The sequence below is a fragment of the Pongo pygmaeus genome, chromosome 7 (genome assembly GCF_028885625.2).
Source record: "Pongo pygmaeus isolate AG05252 chromosome 7, NHGRI_mPonPyg2-v2.0_pri, whole genome shotgun sequence".
In the NCBI taxonomy this organism is placed as follows: domain Eukaryota; kingdom Metazoa; phylum Chordata; class Mammalia; order Primates; family Hominidae; genus Pongo; species Pongo pygmaeus.
Genome location: NC_072380.2, coordinates 43,508,554 through 43,533,180, shown reverse-complemented (window position 1 = coordinate 43,533,180; position 24,627 = coordinate 43,508,554). Strand labels below are relative to the sequence as shown.

The following is a 24,627-nucleotide window of genomic DNA, read 5'->3' as shown; positions in this document are numbered from 1 at the left end:
TGACACCACTTCTCTGTAGCCTGGGTGAAAGAGTGAGACTCTGTCTCAGAAAAGAAAAAATGTAAAAAGAAATTTAAAATTTTCTTGAGAAAATGTAAAAAGAAATTTAAAACTAAAAATGTTGTTTCCATATGACAATGGAAACACAACATTCCAAAACCTATGGAATACAGCAAAACCAGTTCTAAGAGGGAAGTTTATGGCAATAAATGCCTACATCAAAAAAGTAGGTGGCCGGGCACAGTGGCTCATGCCTGTAATCCCAGCACTTTGGGAGGCCGAGGCTGGCGGATCACCTGAGGTCAGGAATTCGAGACCAGCCTGGCCAACATGGTGAAACCCCGTATCTACTAAAAATACAAAATTAGCCGGGCATGGTGGTGGGTGTCTATAATCCCAGCTACTCAGGAGGCTAAGATGGGAGAATCACTTGAACCCAGAAGACAGAGGCTGCAGTAAGCAGAGACTGTGCCATTGCACTCCAGCCTGGGCAAAAAGAGCACAACTCCATCTCAAAAAAAGAAAAAAAAAAAGGACACACATTGAGGAAAGGACAGTCTCTTCAATAAATGGTGCTGGGAAACTGGATATTTACATGTAGAAGAATGAAACTAGACCCCTAGCTCTCACATCTTTCACAAACCAACTCAAAATGGATTAAAAGCTTAAATGTAAGACCTGAAACTATGGAACTACTAGAAGTAAGCATGGGGGAAACATTGCATGACATTGGTGCACAGGTAACAGAAGCAAATCTAGACAAATAGGATTATATTAAAGTAAAATGCCTATGCACAGTGAAAGAAGCAATCCACAGAGTGAAGAAACAAGCTATAGAATGGGAGAAAATACACACTCCACCATCTGACAGAATATATAAGGAACTCAAACACCTCAACAGCAAAAAAAAGTCTCATTTTTTAATGGGCAATAAATCAAAATAGGTATTTCTCAAAAGACATATACAACTATTATATGTCAGGGGAAAAAAAAAAGATATAAAAATCCCAACAGGTATATGAAAAAATGCACATCACTAATAATCAGGGAAATGTAAATCAAAACCACAATAAGATATCACCTCAACTCAGTTATTTAGATTGGCTACTATCAAAAAGACAAAAAATAATGCATGCTGGCAAGGATGTGGAGAAAGGGGCACTCTTACACACTGTTGTTGGGAATATAAATTAGTACAGCCATTATGGGAAACAATATGAAGGTTCCTAAAAATTAAAATAGAACTACCACACGATCCAACAATCCCACTACTGAGTATAGATCCAAAAGAAAGAAAATCAGTTTGTCAAATTTACAAGAAAAAAACAAACAACCCCATCAACAAGTGGGCGAAGGATATGAACAGACACTTCTCAAAAGAAGACATTTATGCAGCCAAAAGACACATGAAAAAATGCTCATCATCACTGGCCATCAGAGAAATACAAATCAAAACCACAATGAGATACCATCTTACACCCGTTAGAATGGCAATCATTAAAATTCAGGAAACAACCGGTGCTGGAGAGGATGTGGAGAAACAGGAACACTTTTACACTGTTGCTGGGACTGTAAACTAGTTCAACCCTTGTGGAAGTCAGTGTGGTGATTCCTCAGGGATCTAGAACTAGAAATACCATTTGACCCAGCCATCCCATTACTGGATTACCCAAAGGAATATGAATCATGCTGCTATAAAGACACATGCACACGTATGTTTATTACAGCACTATTCACAACAGCAAAGACTTGAAACCAACCCAAATGTCCAACAATGATAGACTGGATTAAGAAAATGTGGCACATATACACCATGGAATACTATGCAGCCATAAAAAAGGATGAGTTCATGTCCTTTGTAGGGACATGGATGAAGCTGGAAACCATCATTCTCAGCAAACCATCGCAACTACAAAAAACCAAACACCGCATGTTCTCACTCATAGGTGGGAATTGAACAATGAGAACACATGGATGGACACAGGAAGGGGAACATCACACACCGGGGCCTGTTGTGCGGTGGGGGTAGCGGGGAGGGGTAGCATTAGGAGATATACCTAATGTTAAATAACGAGTTAATGGGTACAGCACACCAACATGGCACATGTATACATATGTAACAAACCTGCACATTGTGCACATGTACCCTAAAACTGAAAGTATAATTAAAAAAAAAAAAAAGAAGTAATACAAGTCTATCTTGCTACAAGAAGTTTGTGTGGCTAATAAGGAATTTCCAGCATGAAATTCTTGCCTTCAAAGCAGCCCCCTGGCCTGGATTCTACAATAAAGATCAATCTCATTTTCATCTTTCAAAAAAGAAAAAAAAAAGAAAAGAAAATCAGTTTGTCAAAGAGATACTTGTACTCCCATGTTTAATACAGCACTATTCATAATAGCCAAGATATGGAATCAACCTTACTATCCATCAACCGATGAATGGACAAAGAAATGTGCTATATATTCACAGAGGAATACTATTCAGCCATAAAAAAGAATAAAATCCTCTCATTTGCAGCAACATGGATAAGCCTAATAATGGACATTATGTTAAGTGAAATAAGCCAGACACAGAAAGACAAATACCACACAATCTCACTCAGATATAAAAGCTAAAAATGTGACCTCATAGAAGTAGAGAGTAAATAGAGGTTAGTAGGGAAGAGGAGATAGGGAGGTTGGTCAACAGGTGTAAAAGTCACAGTTAGAATGGGATCAGTTCTGGTGACATATGGCACAGTAGGGTGACTATAGTTAACAATAATGCAATGTATATTGCAAAATAGATGAAGAGATGATTTTGAACCATCGCACCACAAAGAAATGACAAGTGTTTTGGTGACAGAAATGTTAACTACCCTAACTTGATCATTACCCAATGTGTACACTGGCTGGGCACGGTGGCTCACACCTGTAATCCTAGCACTTTGGGAGGCCAAGGTGGGCAGATCACTTGAGCTCAGCGGTTCAAGATACTGTACCCCATAAATATGTACCATTATTATGTCAATTAAAAAAAATAAAACTTTTTAAAAATGTATTCTGCCTTTTAAAATTTTTTTTAGTTTGTGGGTTTATTTTTTAACTTGAATCCTCTTGGAGTACTTGATACATGGTATACAGTAATTTTAAATACCTTTCCCCATGGTCTTAGTTACAATACTCTAGGTTCTTACATAAATTAGATTCTACTTCTCACACTTACATTGGTCTGTTAGTCTTCATTTCTCTTTTTTGGCTACATAAACGATCATGGCCTCACAATATATCTTATCTAATACAGCAAGTCTCCACATTGCCCAATTTCCTTTTGGGCCATTTTTTTTTTTCTTTTAAGCTAGTCAAGCATGGTTGTCGAGGGAAACAATATTAAATCAGCTTAACAATAACCCACAATACTCAGACCAATTTGGGCCGTCTTTTGATCCTGCGACTCATTTACTTTTTCATATGAATTTTGAAATTATTTATGTAGACTATATAACAAATTCTATTTACATATTAATAGCAATTGTGTTAAGTATATTAATTAACTTCGGAAACACTGATATTTTTCCTGTTTAGTCTTGATATCAATGGTTATTGGCTATCTCTCCATTTAACCTATATTTTTCTCATTAAAATGTATCATTTTCAGACAGATCTGTGGTTCACGCCTGTAATTCTAGCACTTTCGGAGGCCGAGGCAGGAGAATCACTTGAGGCCAGGAGTTCCAAACCAGTCTGAGCAACATAGCAAGACCTTGTCTCCACAAAAGATTTTTAAACAAAAAATTAGCTGGGTGTCATTGTCCATGCCTACAGTCCTGGCTACTTGAGAGGCTGAAGCAGAAGAATTTCTTGAGCCCAGGAGTTTGAGAGTGCAGTGAGTCATGATCACACACCACTGCACTCCAACCTGGGCAACAGAGCAAGACCCTGCTTCAAAAATAAAAAATTATTTCTCAGCTTGTTCTTACTTCGATTCTGCTATCATTTTCTACCGTACGTATTTATTAATATTATTGCTTCTTTTTCTTTTTGTTTGGATGATTACACTGTTTGCTTTCAAAAACCTTGAGACCCCTACTGAACAGCTTTGCATTTCCCCTTTTCTTTCTTGAGATGGACTCTCGCTCTGTCACCCAGGCTGGAGTGCAATGGCGTGCTCTCAGCTCACTACAACCTCCGCCTCCCAGGTTCAAGTGATTCTCCTGCCTCAGCCTCCCGAGTAACTGGGACTACAAGCGCCCACCACCATGCCCAGCTAATTTTTGTATTTTTAGTAGAGATGGGGTTTCACCATGTTGGTCAGGCTGGTCTTAAAACTCCTAACCTTCAAGTGATCTACCCACCTGGGCTTCCCAAAGTGCTGGGATTAGAGGTATGAACCACTGCATCCAGCCTCCCCTTTTCTTTCTGATTAACATACATACCAACCTCCAAAGCTACAGGGAGGGGTGAATTGTAGCTTTGCCACCTAACAGCTAGGTAACCCAGAAAAATGTCACTTTATTTCTCTTAATTTCACTATCTCCAGCAAATCCTCTCTCCTGGATAGAATCTCTCTACTGCAGTGTTGTTGCAAGTTAAATGAGACAGACCTGAAACATTGAACAAGTCCTCAGGAAACAGTAGCTGCAATTTCTATTACCACCATCTTTATTATTATGAACGTTTACATGCATTTTTTTCATAGGAATTGCTTTGGCCTGATCTAAAGATTTTCTACGAAATGCTCGTATTTATATTATAACCCTTATTATATTAGTTTGTTTCTTTGTTGTGCAGAAGTATGAGGTAGAATACATAATCCTGCTTTTTAAAATTTATCCAGTCTCTTTTGACTTAACATATGATGAGTGTTTTGTGAAACAAATATATACAGGAATTTTTTAATTTATCTACTTTTTTCATTTAATTTCTGCCACACATGTTACTTATTTCTATTGCCAGGAACACTGACACGTGGAGAGGTCTCGCTCTGCTTCAGCTTACAGACACTCAGTCACGAAACACTCCCAAGGAGCTCAGGGGCAGGTTCCATTATTTTTCCAGCTTTACAGGGGAAGAGAAGCAGAGAGAAAGTGAGAACCATACCCAAAGTAACACAAGTGACAGAGGTGGGATTCAAACCAGACACTCAGACTGCAAAATCCAAGCTCTTAACCACCTCACTCCCTGACATTATTAGGCTCAGTTCACCAGCTCTATGATGAAACCTTCAAAATGTTTGCCCTGGTAAGAGTATCTTATCATTTGTCTCTACTATGACTTTGTTTTGTATTATTAGCTGCTACCATTATTTTCAATGTACTTTGGGGACCCACATAAATTTGGTGCCTTTTTATTTAGGGTGTTCATATTTTAGCATTAATATTTACTATTTATGCAAATGCTTAACTAGCTCCTTTTATTCTAATATCTATTTCATCAAAAAGTACAAGTTTTCAGTGTATTCTTTATGAGTGCAATAATATATTTTAGTTTTTAATACTTTATTTACTAATGTATGTATGTATAGCTCTTCTCTTTCCAAAAGCGATTTTATTTTATTTATTTATTTATTTATTTATTTATTTATTTATTTATTTATTTTGAGACAGAGTCTCGCTCTGTCGCCCAGGCTGGAGTGCAGTGGCGCAATCTTGGCTCACTGCAAGCTCTGCCTCCCGGGTTCACGCCATTCTCCTGCCTCAGCCTCCCGAGTAGCTGGGACTACAGGAGCCCGCCATCACGCCTGGCTAATTTTTTGTATTTTTTAGTAGAGACGGGGTTTCACCGTGTTGGCCAGGATGGTCTAGATCTCCTGACCTTGTGATCCGCCCACCTCGATCTCCCAGAGTGCTGGGATTACAGGCGTGAGCCACCGCGCCCGGCCTCCAAAAGCAATTTTAAATACTCACAATATCTTTTCCTTTTTATGTATTTTCCACATTGTATAGTCTTGTTTTTTTGTTTTGTTTTGTTTTGTTTTGAAAGAGATGAGGTCTTACTTTGTTGTCCCAGCTGGTCTCAAACTCCTACCTCAAGTGATCCTCTCGCCTTGGCCTCCCAAAGTGCTGGGATTACAGGTGTGAACTACCTCACATGGCTCAGTCTTCTTTTTTTAGTAATATTTTAAAGATACAGAAACATTAACTGTTTACCATACTGAGAACATCCTACTTATAAAAAACTAAATGTTGGCCAGGTGCGGTGGCTCACGTCGGTAATCCCAGCACTCCGGGAGGCTGAGGCGGGCGGATCACAAGGTCAGGAGTTCAGGACCAGCATGGCCAAAATGGTGAAACCCTGTCTCTACCAAAAATACAAAATTACCGGGTGCCGTGGCAGGCGCCTGTAGTCCCAGCTACTCGGGAGGTTGAGGCAGGAGAATCGCTTTAACCCAGGAGGCGGAGGTTGTGGTGAGCTGAGATCGTGCCACTGCACTCCAGCCTGGGCGACAGAGCAAGACTCCATCTTAAAATAAATAAATAAAATAAAAGGTCTTTCTACTTTAAGGAAGTGAGATAAAGAGGGAAACAGAACAGGAAATTCTTCAACTCAGCTAGTAACTGATCTCTTGGGCATACCTTCACCTTAAATATCTTAAAGATATCCTTCCATCAGCCCCAGATTTTTATTATCTGGTTTACTAAATGTATGAAGTTATTATAATTTGCATTTTTTGCATACTTGTGTCTCCTATAACCTACATCTGCTTAAAATTTAATTTTTTTTTTTTTTTTTTTTTTTTAAGACAGAGTCTTGCTCTGTTGCCCAGGCTGGAGTACAGTGGCATGATCTCGGCTTACCGCAAGCTCCGCCTCCCGGGTTCACGCCATTCTCCTGCCTCAGCCTCCTGAGCAGCTGGGACTACAGGCGCCCGCCACCATGCCCGGCTAACTTTTTGTATTTTTTTAGTAGAGACGGGGTTTCACAGTGCTAGCCAGGATGGTCTTGATCTCCTGACTTCGTGATCCACCCGCCTCGGCCTCCCAAAGTGCTGGGATTACAGGCGTGAGCCACCGCGCCCGGCCTAAAATTTTAAAAATTATCATTAAAGTTCAAAATTTAAAACAGTTTATGTCTAGACAGAATTTTATCAGTCTCTAGTTAATCTTAAAAGAGTCATAAGTGTCCTTCCAGTTTCCAGGCTAAAATCTTTTCTGCAATAATGGGATATTTTCTACTACTACGATTAAATACAAACCCTGTGTCACTTCTTTATACATTTTCCTGACGTAATTATCTCCATGCTCTTTTAAATAAATTGGCAATTTTTTTCTTAAAACAGTTTCATGTAGTTAATTCCTTTATTTATTTATTTATTTTATTTTATTTTATTTTTTTTTTTGAGACAGAGTCTCGCTCTGATGCCCAGGTTGGAGTGCAGTGGCTTGATCTCAGCTCACTGCCACCTCTGCCTCCCGGGGTTAAACGATTCTCCTGCCTCAGCCTCCCAAGTAGCTGGGATTACAGGCACATACCACTGTGCGCAGCTAATTTTTGTACTTTTAGTAGAGTTGGGGTTTCACCATGCTGGCCAGGCTGGTCTCGAACTCCTGACCTCATGATCTGCCCACTAGGCCGCCCAAAGTGCTAGGATTATAAGAGTGAGCCACTGTGCACGGCCTGTCTTCCTGTTTTTTAATTCTTTCTTTTTTTTTTTTTTCTTGAGACGGAGTTTCGCTCTTGTTGCCCAGGTTGGAGTGCAATGGCGCGATCTTGGCTCACTGCAACCTCCGCCCCCACCCGGGTTCAAGTGATTCTCCAGCCTCAGCCTCCCAAGTAGCTGGGATTACAGGCACCTGTTACCATGCCCGGTTAATTTTTTGTATTTTTTAGTAGAGATGGGGTTTCACCATGTTGGCCAGGCTGATCTCTAACTCCAGACCTCAGGTGATCCACCCTCCTTGGCCTCCCAAAGTGCTGGGATTATAGGTGTGAGCCACCATGCCTGGCCTCTTTTTTAATTATTTAATTTGTCCACAGCATCACTGTTGTATGCCAATGATCCTACTTGTTTTATTCTAATAATGGTCTTACTTGCCCTACACCTAACACCTTGACGACAGTCTTTTTCCCCCCTCAACTTGTTTTTCTGTGGATTTTAGACGCTTATTAAGTCTTTTTAGAAGACATTTTGCCCATTCACTGAATTATCTGATTCCTGTCACTTTTTAATTTCAGCTATTGTTGATTATTTTCAAGATTCTTTTAGGTTCTTTTTGTAGGCCGATAAATTTTTTCTTTTTCTTAAGCTACTTTTTCTTAATATAATAGATTTTTTCTTGTTTCATATTACTTTACAGACCTTTCAGTAGGTTTATTCAAATAGAGAAGGTATCATCTATTGCTCCATCATCTTTTCAGCTGGTGCCCATACTGGAGATTTTAAGTTTGTTTTTTAAAGCATTTTTATAGTAAACAGTCACTCAATATAAATTAAAATTCAACCTCTGATGGTAGGTATAATGAAGCTCTCAATTTGGCAATAAAAATTTTTTCTTTTTATTTTTTTGAGACAGAGTTTCACTTTTGTTGCCCAGGCTGGAGTGCAATGGCGCAATCTCGGCTCACTGCAACCTCCACCTCCTGGGTTCAAGCGATTCTCCTGCCTCAGCCTCCCAAGTAGCTGGAATTACAAGTCATGTGCCACCACGCCCGGTAATTTTGTATTTTTAGTAGAGACGGGGTTTCTCCATGTTGGTCAGGCTGGTCTCGAACTCCTGACCTCAGGTGATCCCCCTGCCTCGGTCTCCCAAAGTGCTGGGATTACAGGCGTGAGCCACTGTGCCCAGCAAAAACATTTTTTCATTTCAATTTTTATTTTAGATTCAGGGACACATGTGCAGGTTTGTTACATGGGTATATTGTATGATGCTAAAGTTTGGGGCATGAATGATCCTGTCTCCCAGGTGGTGAGCACAGTACCTAGTAGGTAGTTTTTCAGCCCTATAGGTACTACTCGGCTGTAGTACCCACGTTTTTCAGTACTGCTTGGGTACTGCAGCCCAAATAGTCCCTAGTGTCTCCTGTTCCCACCTTTATCTTCATGAGTACCCAATGCTTAGCTCCACTTAGAAGTGAGAACTTGCAGTATTTGGCTTTCTATTCCTGTGTTAATTCACTTAGGATATTGGCCTCCAACTGCATCCATGTTGCTGCAAAGGACATGATTTCATTCTTTTTTTATGGTTGCATAGTAGAGTATTTTATTTTACATGAAAGAATAGCCTTGCCCTTAAAAAGCAACAAAGTCTAGAATAGAAGTAAAACCTTCAGAGAAAATGCATTTGTTATCATCAGGGAAGCAGGGCCCTGGAATAACTGCCACTCCCTCAACTTGCACCACTCTGCTGGCCCCTGGAGAATACCCTGGTCTCTCACTCCTTCCTTCTCTGGTCCAGCAAGAGGGTTATGCACTACAGAGGAGGAAAATAAAACACAGTCTATCAAGGTTGTTCATCCCTGAGAACTGGCTTTTTAAAGGATGAGTAGGTGAAAAGATAAAAATAGATGCTGTGCATTCCTAGGCGTCCTCCCCTGACTGTATTTCTTCTGACTCTTTGTATAGCTTCTTTGTTTCCTTAGCTGCAAAACTGAAATTAACTTGTGAAGGGCTTTAGACATGAGAGCATTAAGGATCATATCAAACAAGCCCCAAAGCAAACAGAACTGAGTGTGAACTGATACATACGTGATAACAGCATTCAGATTTCCAGTAGACGGTCAAGTTGGTCCAGAGAAGTTCGTTATGGATGAATAGCAAAGCCTGATCCATCTTCAGCTCTGCATGTCTTTTTTTGTCTAAGTCTGGCAGAAATTAGGAAAAGTTAAAAAAAAAAAAAAAAAAAAAAGGCACCCGAAAGATGTGTTAGAGACAAAGTACATTTGTGTGAACAGTTGCTTCCAGTAGTGCTTCTCAAAAGCCTCCACTCTGGGATTTCTGGGGTCTCTCACACATTACTTTGTGTATGTGCAGATATATGTGCGTGTATGCGCAGATATATGTGCACGCATGCATGCATGTGCACACACACACGCACACACACAGGTCTCCTTTTGCACAGATGTTTCTACTACAAAAGACGATCCAGTCAACACCACTCACATCTAGTGCATCAAAGGATCGTGTAAGGAACTTATATTCATCAAGTGCTAAGATGTGACATGTACTGAATTTAGTAGTTTCCCTATAATAATGACAATCTTATGAGCTAGGTATTTTCCCCACTTTACAGGTGAATAAATTAAGCCTCTCAAGAATTAGATAACTGCCTGTGACCACGGTTTTTCAATGAAATAACTGATATGAACCCAATTTGTATGACTCTAAAGTTCAAGCTTTCTCCCCTACCATGTTACTCAGCTGCGATTGTAGCCAGGCAGCTTGTTAGAAATGCAAAACCTGCTTGAGTCAGACAGGTTAGTGAGGCCCAGGGGCGGGCTGCACGTCCCTTGAAAGTTTGAGAAGTGCTGCTTTCTATCACTTTGTTTTGGAGTTTGGAATATCCTAATTTCCATGGCAGATCGGAGAGGGGTAAGCAGACAGTTTTAAGACAAGCCTCAGTCTGAAGGGCAGAGAAACTCACTGCTCCTGGATTGACTCATCACAGAGCTCACCAGTTCACTAGATGATGTGCTGAGGATGACAGAAAGATGACGCACATTCTAAAATCACGTGTGCCAATTTGGTAGGAAAAATAAAGTGAACTGCTCTTGTCTAAAAGTCAAAGCAAAGTGGTTCATTTCAACCAACTGGGCCATTTATATGATATCATATAAAAGAGAAGTTAATTTATCCTCTGAGTAAATTTACCCAAAAGAAAAAAATGTGGAACTACTTAATAACACAATGAGGAAGGTAAGAACTCGGTCTCTATTTTGTAATGGGAAAGCTTCCTCTGGGCTCCCTAGCCACTCATTTGAATGGCAGAATCAGGAATTCTTCACGTAGCCAGCTCAATCCCTTTCTTTTTTTTTTTTTTTTAAACGGAGTCTTGCTCTGTCACCCAGGCTGGAGTGCAGTGGTGCGATCTCGGCTCACTGCAACCTCTACCACCCGGGTTCAAGCCATTCTCCTGCCTCAGCCTCCTGAGTAGCTGGGACTACAGGCACGCACCACCAAACCCAGCTAATTTTTGTATTTTTAGTAGTGACGGGGTTTCACCACGTTGGCCAGGATGGTCTCGATCTCTTGACCTCATGATCTGCCCACCTCGGCCTCCCAAAGTGCTGGGATTATAGGCATGAGCCACTGTGCCGGACCTCAATCCCTCATTTTTAAATTTCTCTTAATTTACCCTTATTTAGCTCTCAGTGAAGACAAGCCCTGCAGTATTAAACTCTTAATAATCCACTACAGCTGGCTTTTCCTTGGTGATGAAGGGGTAGAGATTGAGCCATGGGGAGGGTTTAGGTTAAAGAATGCTTTTTTTTGGCCATCATGAGGATCTAACAAGAGTAGAAGGAAGGATGCCCTAGGTCAGCATGCAGGGTGGTGGGAGGGCTTTCATCTTCCTTACCCAAGCCTCTCTTTTCACTTTTCTAGAAGTCCGGAAGTCGTTATATGATGAAATAGCCTCCTTTAACATTTATTTCTGGGTGCCAAGGGAGGCCCATTCCTCTAACATTCTCATAATTCTTCTCAAAGGCCTATGATCTAAACATTTCACCACGGCATCCACTTAGCTGTGAGGCTGCGTACACAGTCTCCACCTCTGAAATCTGAACTTCATTTACCGGTGGTGCTGTTTGAACTTCATAATGCCAGCACTTCCTGAACACTTACTGTGTGCTTGGCTTGTGCTCCTGAGTGCCTTATATCATAAGGAAACGGCAAAATCAGGGGACTGGTATAAGTGGTGACGCTGGGCTTGAATCTAAGCTTTGTCTTCAGAGCCAGTACCCCTAACCTCTCTTTCTGTAAAATATTACTTTTCAAAGAATGAAGTTGTAGCCAAATCTTGAAATTTTTCATTTACCCTAAGTGAGGACAAATAAAGCTTTCAACAACAACAACAATAACAACAAAAAATAATCAACTACAGCTTTTGGTTCTCTAGGCCAAAGAAAGCTTTCACAATCATTTTTTCTGTTCTTTGGTCTCCTGGAAAGCTTTCAGTGGAAGCGATGTTTGGGACCTGGAGTATGACACAGTGGGATAAATTCAAGTTAAACTTGAATCTGAACCCCAACCTGCCTCAGTTTCCTCACCAATAAATTAAGGGTCATAAGAGTATGTGCCGCATGAGACCGTTGGGAAAGCTAAACTTGACCGTCTACAAAGTGGCTGGCACAGAAACAAGTGCTCAACACACAGACATTACAGTGATCCAGGCCACATCCAACCAATGCAGAGGCCAACAGAGCCTCTTCAGGATCAGGAACATCCAGTTAAAAATTTTTTTTTTTTTTTTTTTGAGACAGAGTCTCGCTCTGTCTCCCAGCCTGGAAGGCAGTGGCAAGATCTCGGCCCACTGTAGCCTCAACCTCCTGAGTTCAAGCAATCCTCCCACCTCAGCCTCCCAGGTAGCTGGGACTATAGGAGCATGCCAGCACATCCAGCTAATTTTTTTTTTTTGTCTTTTTTTGTAGACACAGGGTTTTACCATGTTACCTAGGCTGGTCTCAACCTCCTGGGCTTAAGTGATCTGCCCACCTCGACCTCCCAAAAGTGCCAGGACTACAGGCGTGAGCCACCACACTGGGCCCAAGAGTAAAATCTTTAACCAAAAACAGGCTTTTGAATAGCTTCTGATATGCATTACAAAATTTCTGTCCAATTCAGTTGTGCTGATTTCCAATGACAACTGTGATGGTTGAGCTCTCCCAGGTAATACAAAGAACCACACTTACCAAAGAACCACCAGGCCCCAAGAGCCCTATGAAATAGCTCCTGGTGGGCCGGGCACGGTGGCTCACACCTGTAATCCCAGCAGTTTGGGAGGCCAAGGAGGGTGTATCATGAGGTCAGGAGATCAAGACCATCCTGGCTCACACGGTGAAACCCCATCTCTACTAAAAACACACACACAAAAAAAATTAGCCAGGCGTGATGGTGGGTGCGTATAGTCCCAGCTACTCGGGAGGCTGAGTCAGGAGAATGGTGTGAACCCAGGAGGCGGAGCTTGCAGTGAGCTGAGTTCGCACCACTGCACTCCAGCCTGGGTGACAGGGTGAGACTCCGTCTCAAAAAAAAAAAAAAAAAATAGCTCCTGGTGTCTCCATTTTGGGATGAGGCATCTGAGGCCTAAAGAGGTCAAGCAGCTTGCCCAAGGTCACCTACTAGCAGCCAGGATTTAAGCTGTCAGTCTAACTGTGCACCTAACAGCTAACCAGTCTCCTGAGCCTCAACAGATCCCTCCCTATAAGCCCAGCCAGATTAGCCTTTCCATGTTTCCCTCATTTGTTAGCCTGGTGGATAGAAAATGGCACGTCCTAATTATTTTAGTTCTGAATTTGTGATTAACAAGTTTGAACATGTTTTCCAAATGTTTACCATCAGTACGTGCCTTTCATATGAATTCTTGAATTATTTATTTATTTAACCACCTTTATTTAATCCTGACACCTTCTGAGGTATTTGCATAACTTCTCTACATTAAAGACAAAAATATTAAATCCTTTGTCACTTTGTCATCATTGTTTTAAAAGTTTTCTCATTTCCCTTCTTCAGTTTTAATGGCTTCCATTTTCAAATTTCTAGTCACCCTCTGTAGACTTTCCTACACTTGATCATAGCCAAGAGACCATGAAGCCATGAGCTTTTCCTTCGTAATTTCTCCACACATCATCATCCCTTCGTAGATGGAATAAGTACCGTGTGTACTCATGTTTCTCTAAGCCTTTGGTGGTGGGCGGAATAAGGTACTTGTTTTATACTTAGATTATCCACATGAATTTTAGGCTGAAAGCTCTTCATTGTGATTGTTACTAACTATGCTATTTGGGAATGTGCAGAGGGGCTCAGTCTTCACTGAATGTCAGAATTACCTGAGGAAGCTCTGAAAAAACTACAAAAGTTACCAATGCCCTGGCCCCATTCCAGACCAATTAAATCAGAATCTCTGCCCAATCAGCATGATTTTTTTAATTTCCCACAAAAAACAACGAACCTCCCAAAGGGATTCGAGTGTGCAGCCGAGGGTGAAGACCACAGCTAGGGAACCACAGCCAGAGACTGTCAGAGTAACGCCAGCGGATTTTGACACCTTTTTTTTTCACTTTGCATTATTTAAATGTAGTTTTTAAAAATAATAATAACAGTCTGTATCACTTACAGACACGACCAAAGGACCCAATTACTAAGCCATCAAATATGACCTCGAAACTGAGCTTGATGTTCAGCTTCAAGAAAAAGTTGTTACCTTCCCACACAGCAGCTGACCTAAGAAATTCAGGGCAATACCCCCAGAGCGTTACAGACAAAAGAACAATTAATTCCTTCTCTCTCCTCTGGTCTACATCGTCTTGGTGGGCAAATTACCAAATAAAGTCACCTTCCAATGGTGCGGGGATAAATGTGCTGCTTGTGTATTACACCTTTATTTCCTTTCCAAATATTTAATTTCTGGTCTCTCTGCTCGTGAGTTATCTTTGCTGGGGATATTTTTAAAGACTAAGTCTTTTTTTTTTTTTTTCAAGTAAATGCTGAATTTTCAAAAAGAAGTAAGATGATGACGTTTTTAGCAGGAAAGCTGTGCGGCCCAAACATGGGCTCCAGGCGGCAGGGAAAGCCTTGCGGTCCCAACGTGTGATTACTCTCTACGTGTGATTACTATTTACAAACCACCTCTCTCTAAAAGTGCGTGCCCTCTGATAAGCTAATACTGGTGCTAAAATGCAAAGAGTGTTCGGCGGGATCAGTCCCTGACAAATTGTGATCAGGCAGATTACATAACCTCCCCGGGGTCCTTGCAATTTTAAGAGGGGAGCGCAGGAGATCCAGGTTGGGTGGATCAAGGATCACACAAAATGTAATCCTCTGAGCCGCTTTTCCAAAATTCACAACGCCTTTCTCCTCCAGCTTCTGCTTGGGGAGGAGGGGTCGTTTGAACTCCACACACAGACACTAAAACTTCGTATTCTGACCAAGAAAAGGGCGCGAGAGGGGAAAGAAAGACAGGTGACTCCCACCGTCCCTCCTACCCAAAGGGGTTTGCGATGCTTGCCCGACCCCTCTGGGAGGGGCGTGTGCGAAGGACCTCCTAGGGCCTGGGGCTCCCCGGTGCAGGGGTCTAGATGGAGGCCTGGAATCTGCATTTGTCACCATTTTCCCCAGCGAGTTCGGAGAGCAAGCCAGTTGTGCAATCAGGGGGTGAGCTGAGCGCCTCTTAAGCCAGCGCACCGCACAAGCGCCAGGGGCCCGGGGCCAAAGCGCCCAGCCCGGCCCCTCCCAGGCCGCGACCCCGACTCGGCGGCGGCGGCGGCGGCGGCGGCTTCCCAGTCACCCTGTAGGGAAAACGTGCCGAGGGGAGACGCGCGGAGGACTCGCCCGGGACCGGGCTGCAGGCCGCGCCCCCACCGCCTTCTCCGCGGTTCCTCACCCGCCGAACATCTACGCAGGTTCAACCCCAGCGCGGGGCGAAGGCGCGTCCCGGCCCCGGGCTTCCCACCCGCTGAAGCCAATGGGTCGCACGGCTCCGGCGCCACGTCCTCGGGGGCGAGGCCCTCAGGGAAGGGACCCTGCTCTAAGTCCCTCCGAACAGTGGACTGGGTGCAGGGGGAGTCCGAGCCCCCCTGGTCCTCGGCTGGCCCGCCTCCTGGCTGCCAGTGTGTGGGGTCCCAGCGTCCCGATCTGAGGCCTGTATTTAGACGGAAGGCGCCAGGACGCAGGCTCCGCTGGGATGGGCGCCGCCTGGGCGCCCAGGTTCCACTCCGCCGCGGCCCGAACCGCCCCCTCCCCCGCCTCCGCGGGGCCGGGCCGCAGCACCCCAAAGTCCGGCCTCCGGTCTGGGGCGCGGGACCCCGACGTCGCAGCAACAGCCCGGGCCGTGGGGGCGGTTCCGGCCCGGCCTAGCGCTCGGCGCCGCGCACAGAGGTAGGGGCGCCGCCGCGGGAAGGAGACGCTGCGCTCGGAGCCGGCCGGGCGGCGGTAGGAGGTATGCGCTCACCTCGTGGCGGCGCGGCCTGGGCATCGCGCCCCGAAGAGCCGCCGGGGGCCAGCAGCACGGCGCTCAGCACGGACGCGGCCAGCAGCAGCGCAGCCAGCGCCCTGCCTGCCCCGCTCATGCCCGCGACGGACGCCCGCGCGCCCGTCATCGCCCCCTCCGCTGCCGTCACCGCCGCCTGAGTCACCGCAGGAGGCGGAGGCGCCCGGGAGCCGTGGGCGGGGAAACCCAGGGGCTGGGCCGGGCCATGCTAGGCCCTTCCGTGGGGGAGCTGGCCAGGAAAGAAGCCGCAGCTCTGCGCCCCTGCGTTGGGAGTGTTTGTCTTCAGGAGGAGGAACGGCCCGAAGAGAGGCCCCTGCAGGCCAGGAGCCTTCCTCCCCCGCCCCACCTTCCCCAGCCGCATTCTGCCAAACTCCCGCGCCCGCCGGCCACCCTCTGCGCAGGTATCAGAGCCCTCGGTCCCTGTTTTGGAAAACGCTTCAGTAAGCAAGACTGCAGAGTCCCTGCCCCCAAGGCGTTTATTACCCAGAGGGAGAGGCACGACTTAGAAGCCACCAAGCGGCCCCGCCTCTTGAAAGAGCCCCCGGCCAGGCTGACGAAGTGGAAGGTAGCAGGTCGAGGAGTGTGCACACCCATTCCTGGCTGTATGCCGGGAGACGCTATCGCAGGTATAAGGGACAGGTACATTTATACCTGTAGCAGAGGTGCTTGTAATTGCAAAACCTTGTCAACAAGCTGAATGTCCGCCAGCGAGAAAACAAAGTGCCCCACAGCAGGGGAAGTGCTCTTACAGCTTCCCGCATCCACATGGATGAATCTCAAAACACAAGGCTGGGGAAAATGCAAATTGCAGAATGCCTTTTTAATAACTTATATAAAGCAAAACAATAATGTATGTTGTTTAGGGACATCTATATATGTAATAAAAATACAAAGGCACACATGAAATTGTTGCGGGACTTTTCCTTAGTTCAGCTAAGGACAGTGGAGGTCCTTGTCACACGCCAGGAAAGATTAGGCTCGCAGACAATTTGAAGGGTAAGGCAGGGTTCTACTGGGTGTAAAGGAAGAAAAAGGGGAACAGGGACTCAGCAGAGCCAGAGTTCTCCTAGTTGTAGGCTTCCCACCTCACAGATTAAATCCCAGGTTCTACCGAGGAAGAGGAGGGCCGGGCTCCTCCCAGCTGCAAACTGAGGAGCCAACTTCTGTGGCTCCACCCCAGAGCAGTGCACAGGCCAGTTGGAGTTTTACCAGGGAACCCTTCCCATCTGGCTCATTGCCCGCTCTAAAGAAGTCCATCTAACTGCCATTAGTATAAGAATAGGGACAAAGACAGATCTTAACTGCTTTGTGCTGATAGGGGGCACTGTTTTGGGAAAATGGCAATCAGATCTCCCTCAGAGGCCTATCTAAGGGTGCCCAGCAGAAGAGGCCATGGTCCGAGGCTCTAGTTGCATGACCGTTTGACGTCCTGAAGGCAAGAAGAGACAAACTGGGTTATTAAACACATATGGCCGGGCACAGTGGCTCACGCCTGTAATCCTAGCACTTTGGGAGGCCAAGGCAGGTGGATCACGAGGTCAAGAGATCAAGACCATCCTGGCCAACATGGTGAAACCCTGTCACTACTGAAAATACAAAAAATTAGCCGGGCGTCGTGGCAGGTGCCTGTAGTCCCAGCTACTTGGGAGGCTGAGGCAGGAGAATCACTTGAATCCAGGAGGCAGAGGTTGCAATGAGCCAAGATTATGCCACTGCACTCCAGCCTGGCAGGTCAGGAGATCGAGACCAGCCTGGCCAACATGGTGAAACCCTGTCTCTACTAAAAATACAAAAATTAGCCAGCAGTGGTGGTGCCTGCCTGTACTCCCAGCTACTTAGGAGGTTGAGGCAGGAGAATCGTTTGAACGGAGGTTGCAGTGAGCCGAGACCACATCACTGCACTCCAGCCTGGGCGACAGAGTGAGACCCTGTCTCAAACAAAAAAAAGAAAAGAAACAAGGGAGGGATAAGGACAGCTCAAAAATCCTGAGGCTTTTTACCAATTTGTACAGGGAGAGGGGGGCCAAAAGTCCGAATGGTAAACAACTTTACCGTTTTGCTGGCATGTTGGGCTTCTGGGTTCCCTTCCCCTGAAACCAATCCTAAGCCAGCCAGTTTAAGGTTTAGGAAATTAACCCTTTACAGTTTGGAAAATGCATCTGAGGGGAGTGTCCCATAGTATGGAGACACAATTAGCGTTGTCATTGTGAACCGAGGAGGAGAAAGGAAAAAAAGGCATTTTTTGGAAGGAATCCGAAGGGTTCAAGATGCATTTGAAAGTGGTGCAGACTGAAGATAAATGGCTACCCACATACAAAGATGGGAGCAGGCATCCCTGGTTCTCTTCCTAGCAGATACCTGGGGTACGTGAGGGATAGAAGGAATAGTGTCCTCTTCCATCCTTGCATCCCCATGCAACCTTCGCAAGTGCTACCATGGGTGCCAAAATGGCTTGTATCCATGAAGCAGGGGTCTAGGGGATGGGAATTATCTCCTCTACCCATGTATGCCCTATCACCTCTGCTGTCAGTAGTCTTGGAGTTCCCTAGACCTCACTTATGCTCAGGGGTTGAGGGTTTGCATGGACTCCTTCTCATAAGCCAAATGCTAAGGAAAAACTGGAACTGAGTTCTCCAACAAAGGAGAGAAAAGGATGTCTTGTGACACACCCAGATAACTGGTGGCTATAGTTATGTTTGGTAGGATTTGGGTGCATGGTGCTTGGCTTTGGTTAGCTCCCTTGGTCTTACCTTCCCAAAAGGAAACCTCTGGATGATGGGCACCCTATTTATTCCCATCGCCCAGCAGAATTTGCAGGATAATTGCTCATAACTAGAATACTAATCCAGATTTTTTTACATTACCCATCCCTCTGTTCTTTCTGAGCTGCAGCTGGAGATTGCTGGTTGGTTCACAAGCAGGGTTAGTCTAAAAATGTAGGCAAAAATTTAAAAACAACTGAGTTTAGAATTGAATGACAAATGTATGATAAGTTTTGGAACATAATTTCTCTCCAGGCCTCATTTTTGTTTAAAAAAAAAAAAAGAAAAGAAATTATGATAGGACTCAGTTGTTTGCAAAATAGACTTCAGTCTTATACTTGGCCTGATTATTTACATAAAGTGCAGCAAGAATAATTATTTCTACAAAAGCCTTTTGGACTGGCTTTGATGGAACTCTGTTCCACAAGGAATCTCAGATAAGATAAAGCCAAGCCCAGCCATGAACTGGGCTAATCCTCTCCTCTTAAGGTCCCAGGATACACCTTGGGTTGGGTGATCCTCTCCTCTTAAGGTCCCAGGATAAACTTGGAGCTCCGGGACCTGTTAGCAAGTGACATTCTTTACTGACCACAGGTAGGGACTGTGTAGACATGAGTATGAGGCCAATTTCCCCACTGGGCTTTTATTGGCTCTGCAAGTTGAGATTGACTCTTTAAACAGAAGCATACCTTCCAGTCAAAGCTTCGGGAAAATAACCAGTTTTTCCAATTGCGTCTTGTTAACAAAAGATAAATGGATTCCTATCGCACGGATCCAAACAACTATATTGCCACAAATTAATACTCACAGATAGTTTCCAGATTCTAGAGGAACCAGGCCAGGCACAGTGGCTCACGGCTAATCCCAATACTTTGGAAGGCCAAGGCGGGCAGATCACTTGAGGTCAGGAGTTCGAGACCAGGCTGGACAACATAGTGAAACCCCATCTCTACTAAAAATACAAAAACTACCTGGGCATGGTGGCCCGCGCCTGTAGTCCCAGCTACTGAGGAGGCTGCGGCAGGAGAATCACTTGAGCCAGGGAGGCGGAGGTTGCAGTGAGCCAAGATCCCTCTACTGTAGTCCAGCCTGGGCGAAAGAGTAAGACTCTGTCCACAAAAAAAAAAGGAACTAGGCAAAGAGAAACAAGCATGCTCCAAATCTTGTTCACAGGAGTATACCTCACTCAATTATTAAAGACCATAAATAGTTTAAAATAAGTTTCCCTGCCTCTGAAAAACAAGGATCAGCAATATTCCCAGCAAAAGTCAAAAAGGTTGCTTCAGCTTTGAGTTCAGTCCATTTAGTTCTTGTTTTGCTTGATATTCATGAACACTTCAGCTCTTTATGAATCCTGTACATTTTCCTTTATTCCAATGTGACAGTCTCCAAAGTTATCAGAAACCTGTATTTGAGAGTACCTGCCAGAGTCGTATTGCTTATTATAAACCATCTTTTGAAAATGATTAAAACAAGACAACAATTGTCTGTGAATAGCAAAATGTCCAGGTTAGTTGCAGTTAGAAACACAATTGACAAAGAAGTTTGGCTATCTCTGTGGTTTACAATAACTTAACATAACAACCTTAATTATGGTTGATAGCATATACTTAGACATTAGAATTTTAGAAATCCCACATAATTTTGGAACATATATTAGCATTATTCACAAAAATATAACCTAAAGAAAACTGAACATCATTTTGGCAATCCCATGTACCTAAACATGTCAAATGATCCTGTTTACCTATTTTTTGGATATTTCAGGGGCACTCCAAACCATCCAAAAAGCCAAACATCAGGAAAGACAATTTTGAAACTGAAGTTTGATTTTGGGAAGGCTGTTAAATATGTTCGAGGTTTAAAGCACTTGATGTTATGAAACAGAATTCCAGATTACCATAAGTTATTTATTTTGCCAAAATGATGACTCAGAAATTTTAAAGAAGCAAAAATCTTTTATAACCCTTTACAAATTTTGCCGAAGAACAGATTAGTGCCTTAAGAATACCTTGCTGTGCTTTTATTTCAATGCTCAATTTACAGAAAAATCATATAATACCCTTTTGAAATTCAGTCAGTATGTTCACATAGAGAAACCCTTTGCAAGATTAATTTCCACAATGCTTCCACCACTTGTTTGAACCTGCAACTTCATCCTATCTAATTTAAAACAATCCTTTAACTCTAGGCAAAAATTTACATTTCCATGCCTTCTTATAACCTTTTACAAAAAAACACATTTGGCTGGGCGTGGTGGCTCACACCTGTAATCCCAAGCACTTTGGGAGGCTGAGGCGGGTGGATCATGAGGTCAGGAGTTAGGGACCAGCCTGGCCAACATGGTGAAACCCCATCTCTACTAAAAATACAAAACTTAGCCGGACATGGTGGCGCATGCCTGTAATCCCAGCTACTTGGGAGGCTGAGGCAGGAGAATAGCTTGAACCCAGGAGGCGGAGGATTCAGTGAGCCCTGATCGCACCACTGCACTCCAGCTTGGGCGACAGAGCAAGACTCCGTTTCAAAAAAAAAAATTTACTGTTCTTACACACCTCGCATATAAATCTATTTCCAGTAGTCTCAATTACATGTTAAAACAGTTAACTCCTAGCAATTTTTAATTTTAATGTAAAACTTGGTAAGTTGTTTTGTGTGCTAGATGCAGCCAAGGTTTGACTCCTAGCATAATTGTGTGGTTAGTTCCATATGTTCCCAGGCGAGCAAGTCAAATAGTTCTCAAAACCCAAAAAGCAGTTTATAACCTTAAAACACTTAGCAAACCTTGCATCTGGCCTGCATAATTTAGTCCGCCTATTTACATTTTGATGGCATCTGCTGTTTACCAATAATCTTTAAAGCTGTTTTTATTTCTCAAAGATTAAAGTCACATAAACTGAAAGGTACCACAGCTTTTATCTTCTCTTTAAAAAAATTTGATCTAAGCGCTTGTCTTTCTTTAGGCCAGATTAATTAGAGGTCTTTTTACAGACATCATACACAACATATATATATAGTTACACAGACAGGCAGAAGAAACCTCAGTCACTGGGTGGGATCCTTTAAGAGACAGGGCTAGGAAAACATGCAGCTATCAAACTAGAAAGGAACTCATTCTCTAAGGCAGGATTGCTAAACAAAGCCTTACCAGGGAGTTACAGGCCATGCCCCCAGATTGTAAAACAAGATGGACTCCTGCAGTGAAGTTACCTACAAACCACACAAGACATGCAAAGCACACCAGTGTGCAGGCCAGTTGGAGTTTCTCTGGGGACCCCTTCCCACCTGGCTGTCTCAGAAAGATAAACATTAAATTCCGGTAAGGGTTGAGAGCAGGAAGGGAGGAGAACCTTAAGGGCTTCACTGGCAGTGTTTCATTGCTTAAGTTGGGTGATACGGTGCATTCTGTATTATTTTTTATACTTCTTTGGGTGTCTGAATTATTTGATAATTTTTTAAAGCTACAAGACAGTGTGATTAGTGCTATTAGGAGAAGGACAAAATGCTAAGGTGGCATTTGACAGAAGCACCCAGGCTTGTCTGGGAAGGCTTCCAGGAGGACTGTCATTTAAGTTGAGCCCTGAGAGATGTTAGCCAGGAGAAGGCAGGAAGAGTGTTCTCAGGAGAAGGAACAGCCTTTCCAACAGCGCAGAGAAAGCGTCACTTTGTGAAGGAACTGAAAGAAACCTGGGGCGACTGGAGCAGGGTTCTCTAAGGGGAGAGGGGAGACAGGAGGTGAACTAGATAGCAGAGTTGAGTATAGGCTTCTTCCTAAGTACAGTAGAAGCTGTTGGTGAGTTTGAAGGTGGAGAATAACTCAGGAAAGTAATGGTCATGAGCTATCTCACAAACTCAAGTTCAGTCAAATGATTTTTCTCAAAGAAAGCCCCTATGCCAGAATGTCAGGACATTCAGGTACTCCCTCTTTCCTCTTTGCCCCCTGCCCCATCGCTCGAAATTCCAGGAGCTGAAGGATGCTGGCATCGGAGCGGTCTGGCCAGGCCATGGCCAACTAGTCATCTTCTGCCTAACAGACAGCAGCGGCCCTCTAGCCCAGCCCTGGCTTAAACCACAGAAGTCACTGGGTGAATGTGCGCTTCTCTTTTCACTTGGAGGACAGCTTTGTCACACCCTCCATGTCCAGGAGAGTCTGGAGTTCCTGTCTTAGGGCTGTGCATAGCTGTTCCTGTACCTGGAAGACCCTTCCTTACCCAGACACCTTGGCTCCTCCCTCACTTCATTCAGCTCTCAGGCCAACTGCTGCCTCATTTAAGGAGGCCTTCCACAAAAACCGTATCTAAAGCTAAAAAGTGCTGGAGCCTCGGATCCTGCTTTTCTTCATTACACTAATCTCTACCTGACATTACGTGTATTTGTCTGCCCCACTTGCACTAGAATGTAAGCTCCATGAAGGCAAGGAGTTTGTCCTGAGGGCAAGAACCTTTTCATTAGACTGTAATACATTAACAAACAGCTCCAAAACCTCATGGCTTACCCCAACAACAATCCCTTTCTTGTTCACACTGATGCCCAACGCTTCATCACAGCAGAAGCGGCACTGGGAGGACAATGTAGCAAATCCTACACTGGCTCTTCAAGCACCTATCTAGAAGAGATGTCTGTGACTTCCTTCATGTTTCTCTGGCCAGAGCAAGTCATATGGCCCCATGTGATCAACAGATTCAATACCTATTCAACTCTCAGCAACTAGAAAAAGAGGGAACTTCCTTAGTATGATAAAGGCATCTCCAAAAAACCTAACCTGACACTTGCAAAGACCGAATGCTTCCCCCTGTGGATCAAGAACAAGGCAAGGATACACAATAAGGCAAAGAAATAAAAAGCAAACAAACTGGCTCCATTCAAAGATGGCCTGATTGTACATGTGGAATATCTTAAGGAATCTACCCATCAAAAAGCTACTAGAACTCATGAGTTTGGCAAGGTCACAGAATTCAAAGTCAGTATACAAAAATCAATTGTATTTTTATTTTCTGGACATAAAGAACTGGATGTTGACACTGAAAAAACCGGAATTTACAATTGAATTTTTTTTCTTTTACAATGGAATTTTTTTTTTTTTTTTTTTTTTTTTTTTTTGAGACCGAGTTTTGCTCTTGTCGCCCAGGTTGGAGTGCTAATTTTTTTGTATTTTTAGTAGAGATGGGGTTTCACTATTTTGGCCAGCCTAGTCTCGAACTCCTGACCTCGTGATCTGCCTGCCTCAGCCTCCCAAAGTGGGAACTTTTTAAATTTAACAAAACAGTTACAAGACCAGAACACTGAAAACTACAAAAAATTTAACAAAATTAAGACCTAAAAAGTTGGAGAGATATACTGTGTTCATAGATTGGAAGAATCATTACTGTTAAGATGCCAGTTCTCCCCACATTGATCTATAAGTTCAATACAATCCCAGTCAAAATTCCAGGAGTTTTGTTGTTGTTGTTGTTAAAATTGACAAGTTGATTCTAAAAATGTATGTGGAAATGCAAAGGACCTAAAATGGCCAAAACAATTGTGAAAAATAACAAACTTGCAGGTCTTACAACTACCTGATGTTAAGATTTACTAAAAAAGGATAGGTGCCGGGTGCGGTGGCTCATGCCTCTAATCCCAGCACTTTGGGAGGCCGAGGCAGGCAGATCACGAGGTCAGGAGTTTGAGACCAGCTGGACCAACACAGTAAAACCCCATCTCTACTAAAAATACAAAAATTAGCTGGGGATGGTGGCGCATGCCTG

At 43.8% G+C, this 24,627-nt stretch overlaps 1 protein-coding gene across 5 annotated transcripts in view; it reads right to left on the bottom strand.

Moving 5' to 3' along the window:
- HGSNAT (heparan-alpha-glucosaminide N-acetyltransferase) overlaps positions 1-18,072 on the bottom strand; it is a 65,341-nt gene extending 47,269 nt beyond the window's left edge. For 3 of the 5 annotated variants that reach the window (XM_054499800.2, XM_054499796.2, XM_054499798.2), the window contains exons 1-2: positions 16,083-18,072; positions 9,665-9,780 (exon numbers count right to left, since the gene is read on the bottom strand). In XM_054499800.2, the coding sequence (XP_054355775.2) occupies positions 9,665-9,780; positions 16,083-16,230 (264 nt within the window). In that variant the 5' untranslated portion in view covers positions 16,231-18,072. The remainder of the gene's footprint in view (positions 1-9,664; positions 9,781-16,082) is intronic. The other 2 variants (XM_054499797.2, XM_063668737.1) reach the window with 2 other exon arrangements.
- Positions 18,073-24,627: the final 6,555 nt, after the last annotated feature.